This window comes from Dermacentor albipictus, chromosome 5, assembly GCF_038994185.2.
Source record: "Dermacentor albipictus isolate Rhodes 1998 colony chromosome 5, USDA_Dalb.pri_finalv2, whole genome shotgun sequence".
Taxonomy (NCBI): Eukaryota; Metazoa; Arthropoda; class Arachnida; order Ixodida; family Ixodidae; genus Dermacentor; species Dermacentor albipictus.
In genome coordinates, this window is record NC_091825.1 from 79,858,153 (window position 1) to 79,865,857 (window position 7,705).

The 7,705-nt window shown below is 46.7% G+C and overlaps 1 protein-coding gene across 2 annotated transcripts in view; it reads right to left on the minus strand.

The window, feature by feature from the left end:
* The window catches only part of LOC135910806 (uncharacterized), a 39,641-nt gene extending 33,346 nt beyond the window's left edge, over window positions 1-6,295 (minus strand). For both annotated transcript variants that reach the window (XR_010567138.2, XM_065442912.2), the window contains exon 1: window positions 5,840-6,295. Coding sequence is in view for 1 of the 2 variants with exons in the window: in XM_065442912.2 (XP_065298984.1) it covers window positions 5,840-6,034 (195 nt within the window). In the remaining variant the exon portion in view is untranslated. The remainder of the gene's footprint in view (window positions 1-5,839) is intronic.
* Window positions 6,296-7,705: the final 1,410 nt, after the last annotated feature.

Here is a 7,705-nt window from a genome sequence, read left to right on the forward strand (position 1 = left end):
AGATCTAGTAATGCGTTCGGCAATATCTAAATAAACGAGCATGTTTTGCATATGTTTTCGCTGTTCTGATGTGGCATCGGGAATCTATCTGGCAGATGCATTGATGGTCCAGTGGAAAGGTGAGGATAATGATGATAGTGTCAGAATGAAAAAATCATTGTAGAAGGAAGCTTTTGAAAAGTGCAGCAAAGTTCACGTATTGTCCCACACTCTCATACAATGTACTGACGTGCTTATGCTTCATATATATATATATATATATATATATATATATATATATATATATATATATATATATATATATATATACATATATATATATATATATATATATATATATATATATATATATATATATATATATATATATATATATATATATACATGTCAAGAGGCCTTAAAAGTAGTCGCTCTAAACTGCGTAAAATCTGTTTGTAATAAGATTATGGCAATGACAAATGACGGGAACTATGAGCATTAACATGCACTGCGAGATAGTGATACGTTGTACGAAATATGTCTGATACTAAAATTTGCTAGAGCCCAACTGCCTCATTAGAGCCCTTGAAAAACAAGGGCCTGTAGGCATGTGCTATACGAAACACTATCACAGCAGCATCTTCTCGGAAGAGGATGCGGTATGAATGTAATGGGCTTATTACATGTAGGACAACATCATTCAAGAAATCTAGGACTGCCTTGGCATTAAAAAGCGGTTCCTTACCAAGAAACATAGCTGGGTGAAGAGGGATGTAATAACGGTATGCAAGAGGGAAAATGTTTCTCTGAGCTGCGGCTTCCCGACATTCCAGGAGCATGTGGAGGACGGTCAGCCTCTCACCACATCTACCACAAGTTGGACATTCATTTCCAGTAAGTAAAAAACTATGGGTCCCAAATGTGTGTCCTATTCTGAGACGACAGAATGGGGCATCTGTTCTCCGTGATTTTGTTGCGGAGAGCCAAAAACCTAACTGTGGCTTTATCACGTGCAGTTTGTTATTTACTTATGCGTCCCACATGCATTGCCAGTGGTTTCGCAGTTTCTTTCGTAAGAAAGGCTTCAGATTTGTAACAGGGACCACAGCAGTATCATTAACAGCATGGGATGCAATTGACGTGGCCATCTGGTCTGCCAGAACGTTACCTTCGATTCCTCTATGACCAGGTATCCAGCATATAACGAATTGGCGGTTAAATAGATAAGCTTTACACAGGTCGAAATAGACCTCAATAAATACGGGATATTTATGCTTGCAGAGTGACATCAAGGCCTTCACGACACTTCACGTACTGCTTTTTGGAGTTTTGATTTCTTTATATGCTTTACAGCCGACAATATTGCGTAGGCCTCGGCCGTAAAGATACTTGTTTCTGGATGTGGTACATCAGATTCCGACAAGGATGGACCGACGGCTGCGTAGGAAGCTCCGGCACGTGACTTGGAAGCGTTGCGTAGGCCTCGGCCGTAAAGATACTTGTTTCTGGATGTGGTACATCAGATTCCGACAAGGATGGACCGACGGCTGCGTAGGAAGCTCCGGCACGTGACTTGGAAGCGTCAGTGTAGAACTCTGCGCACGAGTGCTCGCACTGAAATTCTAGGAAATGCATTCGTATTTCGACCTCTGGTGCATGCTTTGTAACTTCTAGAAAGGACATGTCACATTCTACCACCTGCCACACCCAAGGAGGTCACAGCTTGGTTGAATTCATTAAGCGATGCTCGAGGAGTGGGACATGCATTTCATCGCTAAGCTCCTTCATACGCAGCGAGAAAGGCTGTCTTACAGAGGCACGATTGCGGAAAAGTGTAGCACAAGTCACATCGGTAACGGTATTAAAACATGGACGTTCATGATTACATTGTATTCTGAGAAAATATGTGAGGCTTATGTTCTCCGCAAGTGGAGTGACCACTCATTTGATTCTGCATACAAGCTTTCAATAGGACTTGTCCTGAAAGCGCCAGTGGCTAAGCGGATACCTAGATGGAGGACAGGGTCGAGCATTTTTAGCGTGCTCGGGGCGGCAGATTTACATACCACAGCACCATATTCCAATCGTAATCATATTAGGCTATTATAAAGATTCATCAAACACTTCCTGTCGCTATCCCATGTTGTGTGGATGGAAGTTCCAGTAAGTTCACTGTTTTAGACATTTTTCTTTAAGATATTTAATTTGTGGAATGAAAGTAAGCCTGGAGTCAAGTATAATGCCGAGAAATTTATGCTCTTTGTTGACAGGTATTTGTTGTCCACACAGTTCTACACAAGGATCTGGAACCAGGCCTCTCTTTCTTGTTAACCTATCTGTATGTCATCTACGTCCGGCTGCAGGGCACCAATAGCCACTAGCAGCCAGAAGAGCCGGAGAATCCCCGTAAAACGCAGAACACGCGGGAACTCCACTGGAAATGCGACAAGCAGAAAGTTAAGAAGGAATAAAAAATACATGGGATGCGGTGGTCATGGAGGCGGTGGCCGTGACAAAGGAGGAGGTAGTGAGCTCTCGCCTCCGATATGGGAGAACGCTGGAGACGGATTTCGCTTGAGGACACAGATTGAGTAAATGGAGAGAGTTTGGCGTAGGCAGGATAGTTCGCCTCTCCCAGCCACTGCTTTGCGACATTTCATTGCTTCTATCTCGGTGAATCTTTTAAACTTGTTGCGGTAGAACGCCCACAGAACGGCCGTTTGCTCAACTTCTCTGAAGTACAAGGAAAACTTACTGCGGAGCTTGCTGAGGGGCCCTTTTAAAGGCCAACTGCAACGAAACTTCACGTTTGCTAAATTTGTAATAAATCACTGGCATATGCCACTAAACAATTTTGGCAATCCTAGAGGGCCGGCGGTTCGCGAAATGCTTTATTAGCAGGCTTTTGACCTAAGCTCCAGCACGTCGCCTCCGAGATTTTCATGCGCGCCATGAGCGGCGCTTAATTTCGGAGGTCATGGTGAGTTTGGAGCCGCACGCACTGAGACACGCGTCACTTCCGGGGAGTGGTAAATGGCGGCAAATGTTTTTCTTTAATTGCGTTAGCATTAGAAGCGTCAAAGTGGGAAGAAGTGCATGTGCTTGCAGTGTGGGAAGTAAGTCGGTCACGTGGTAGAGGTAGAGAGGAAATGGGAGAGCATAGGAGATTGTGTTTTATTTGTGCGTTTATGATATATATATATATATATATATATATATATATATATATATATATATATATATATATTATAAGGGTTGTCCGTAAAATAAGGTCACCAATGACTGTTCGCCGTCAAAAACATGTTTATTGGCATTTAATAATACATTACTGTAAAGCTTAGACTCTCCCCTATTTTCCGACATAATCGCCGTTGAGATCAATGCATTTTTGCATGCGGTGTACCATCTTCTTTATGCCTGAATCCTAGAACTCTCCCGCCGCGCCGTGATAGCTTAAAACCACTCCTTTCAGCTCATCCCTGGTTCTGAAATGCGTCCCACCCAGGTGTTTCTTCAGGGAAGCTATGGTAGTCACTTGGGGCTATCTCTGGCCTGTACGGTGGGTGCGTGACAGTATTCCATCCAAATTTGTTGATGAGATCCTTTGTTACACGGACAATGTGCCGACTAGCGTTGTCCTGATAGAAACGACTCCCTCCGTGAGCATGCCTCTCCTCTTGTTTTGGATCGCGCTGCGAAGGTTCTGCAACGTCTCACAGTACCGGTCCGCATTGACTGTTGTACCAGCAAGCATAAATTCGCATAACAATAACCCCTTCCTGTCCCAAAAGATGCTCGCTATCACTTTCTCGGCAGACAGTGTTTCTTTCAACTTCCGTGGTCGGAGACTCTGGATGTTTCCGCTGACGGGATTGTTGTTTAGTTCCCAGTGTCGTGTAATGGACCCAGGTTTCGTCCCTAGTGACAATAGGGTCCGAGAATCCGTCGCCATCGGTTTCGTAGGCCTGAAGATATTCGCGGGCCGCTTCAACACATTGCCGTTTCTCGTCTTCCGTAAGCATTCTCGGCACCCACCTTGCACAAACCTTGGCATACTCTAAATGGTCCGTCAAAATTTTTTCAATGTCGATCTTGCTGACATCAGGGATCATCTCGCAGAGATCCCGAACCATCAGCCTTCGATCTTTCAGCAGTGCTTCTTCCCCTTTCGCAATTATTTCGCCCGAAACCGATGGCCGTCCAGAACGCTGTTCGTCATGGACGTCTGTACGTCCGTCTTTGAATTCGCTGCACCATCTGCGCACGCATTGTACGCTCATATGCTTTTCTCCGTAGACTTCACACAGTTGGGAATGAATGTCCACCGGCGCACTGTTTCTTGCACACAAAACCTAATCACGCAGTGTAATTCACACCTGCCGGGAGAAGCGAGTGGGAGCTCCATCTCTAACGGCTGCCAAGCCAAGACTGAACGTCGCAGACAGCTCGCCGGGGCAGGGACTGGGAGAGGGGAAACTCAGCTACACGCCAGTGTCATCGCATCGCTCGTAACAGCGTTTCTCCCGAAGGCAGCTCCTTGGAAACCTTATTTTACAAACCCCTTTATACATATATGTGCGTGTGCGTGCGTGCGTGCGTGCGTGCGTGCGTGCGTGCGTGCCTGTGCGTGTGCGTGCCTGTGCCTGTGCGTGTGTGCGCGTGTGCGCGTGTGTGCGTGTGTGAATGTGTGTGTGTGTGTGTGTGTGTGTGTGCATGTGCGTGTGTGTGTGTGCGTGTGTGTGTGTGCGTGTGTGTGTGTGCGTGTGCGCGTGTGTGTGTGCGCGTGTGCGTGCGTGTGTGTGTGTGTGTGTGTGTGTGTGTGTGTGTGTGTGTGTGTGTGTGTGTGTGTGTGTGTGTGTGTGTGTGTGTGTGTGTGTGTGTGTGTGTGTGTGTGTGTGTTCTAGTGAGCTCCGGGACAACACTTTGCAACGTGGTGAACGTAGTTTAAATCAGGCATCCGGGACCTTAAGCGGGTGCGACGTAATGCTGACGCATTTCTGTTGCATTTACCGCCTATACCTCCACTGAAACTTTTTCTTCCCGATGCCGCCCCGGATGTGGGAACCACCGGGGACCTTCTCCTTAGGCGTCGCCGCCTCTGGGAGGCGGCTATCAAAAGTTCAGAGCTGGCAGACCAGCTCTGGGCCGTCTGGCAAGCCGAAGATGCCGCCCGAGTCCAAGGACTTCGAGCCGCCACCTGAGGCCACCACAGCAAGAAGTGCCGGACTATTCTTCAATAAAGTTTCTTCTTCTATCCATCTGAGCATCCATCCGCCCACCCATTAATTCATCATTCAACCAGAGTCAATCAATCCTACTATCAAAAATCAGCCTTGACTTTTCATGCCCTAGCATAGACTACAAGACACTGGGTGCGATGAGTTGCTTGTGCGCAGCGTATCTTTGCCAGACTACAAATCGCCAGCACATACGCTACCACTTTTAAAGCTAAATGTGTTGTAGAGCTCCCTGTTGAACGCAAATATTTGGGAACTTTTCATTAGTCTCATATATTCTTTCATCCCTCGTTTCTTTGCTCTCTCTCTCTCTTCGGCAAACTACTGCCCATATTAACAATTCATACGACTAACAGCTCGTCAAGGTCCCTTCAGCTTTATCTTCCAAAGAGTCCAGTCGTCCGTGCTAAATTGCTTTCACTACTTGTTCGTTCCTTCTCATCTCCATTGGCCTTATGCAGAGTAGTAGGCACACCGAAGGACCTCCTGCTCCCTTTCTTTTTTTTCTTTTTTTTTAATTTATGCCTTTCTCTCTGCCCCTGACCGCATGAGTGCTAACATACGCTGTTGCCACGAGTCTCAACAAAAGCACGCATCAATACCAATACAATAAACTTACTTACCGGATAACGGTAGCATATGTGTGGCTTCGCCTGCGAGCCCACGACCGCTATGATGCCCTTGGTGTAAGGAGAGTGCTGATCCTCCTGGTCGTCATCGTCGAGCGGCACCGCTTCAATGGCCGGTGGCCCGTCGCCCTCATCGTGCGGACTCGACGCCCCCGAACGATCTGCTGGGAAGTCAAGGTCATCGCTCATGATGGCTGCCGCTGGTGCAGTGGTGGCTCACGGAACCGGGCAGTTAGCGAAGAATCGACACGGCGATCGCTTGCGTGATCGTCTTCGAGCGACCCGACGTTCACGACGAGGTGCCCCTTTCCCTGTCCCTGGATGTCCGGTCCCCACCTCCGACTCTCCCGGCCACCGCCGTAGACTCGCTGGCGTTGAAACGGCGGTCCTGCGTTGCCGACAGTAACGACCGTTCCCTTAGGCTGCGTCGGAGAGACTGCTGTGGCGCCTAGCTAAACGGGCATCACGTCATTACCAGGGCCGTAAAGATTGGTTGATCGGATATCGAAACAATGGCACTGAACAGGCGCCTACTGCAGCCCGCTCTGACGGTGGAGCCGAACGTTTCCCTCGATCAGTAGGCCGTGTTCTTCCGTTTCCAGCGCCATCGTGGGACGGCGATGGAAGTGCCGATGCGTGCGGATTGGTAACGTTAGGCTACTCGTTTGCTGTACGTCCCCATTTCGCCACTTTGCCGAGAGGGTGCGCCCAGAGCGGTTGCATTTCCCTGTCCGGAGGACGCAATAGGAACGACCGAAGCTTTAGAGCGTAAAACGTTCGAGGAATACAGACTATACGCCCCTCTTTGTCATTCTCACAGATTTACAAGTGCTTGCCTGTGCTTCAATCCGGCCGTCCATATTTCAGGCGCGTTTTGGACAGCGGCGCCTCCGATCTTTTTTCCTGATATATTAGAGCACGCACAATGGAACCGCTTTCCATCCGTGAACGATGAATAAAGAAGCGGCGCTTCGTATTCATTCGCACTGCATAGTGAGGTGACGATGATTTGCGGCCATTGCCTGCTTTTCCCTCTGATCCGCGGAATGATTTATTTTTCTACCACATTATGCAGTATATTTAATAAAGTAATAATAATGAAACAATGCGTAACATTATATCCGTTGGATCAGTTATCCTAGAATTCAACTCTGAGTGGCTTTCTAAATGCGCAGTATAGTATCGGGCATATAATTAAAACGAGCAATACACCACATAATGACGTCACAGATGCCGATATTTCGTCTCCGAAGACAAAACCTCTTTTTGTTTCTTTCTTTTTGAGGGCGGGAGGGGGGGTGCTGTATAAAAATTTCAGTGTATTCTATGAAAGACAATTAAATATCATACAACAAAGACAAATACGGCTATATTTTGCATTTCAGACGCTCCAGCGCATTCTCATGCTTCGTTAAGCTTTTTGGTTGAATGCCAAATAAAATAAAGTATAGTGAAATAGCGCTTAGCTAACTACACCTATATGGGCTTCAAAGTACGTAGGCGGTGAGGTTATGCAGGCGACCTTTGTACTGTGTTTTCCATTATTGGTAAAAAAAAACTGATTGGCATTCAACAACTCAGTATAAGTTCTGCCCTGCTACTACTTAAACGGAAAGAAAACTTGTCCGGTACCACGCCTAGCCCAGACACCTAATAAACGAGCCAATAACCAGCAAATCATTAGGCCAAATTTATGATGCTGTGAGCACTTCAATACTAACGATGTGTGTACACTAATAAAAAATGATGATCAACGCTTTCACACAAAAGTGCGTTTAAAGAAGTGCGCAGGGCAAAACTTTTCTAAATCCCGCGTACTTCGTCATAATCATGCATATACACTAAACGAGTTCCTTTGTA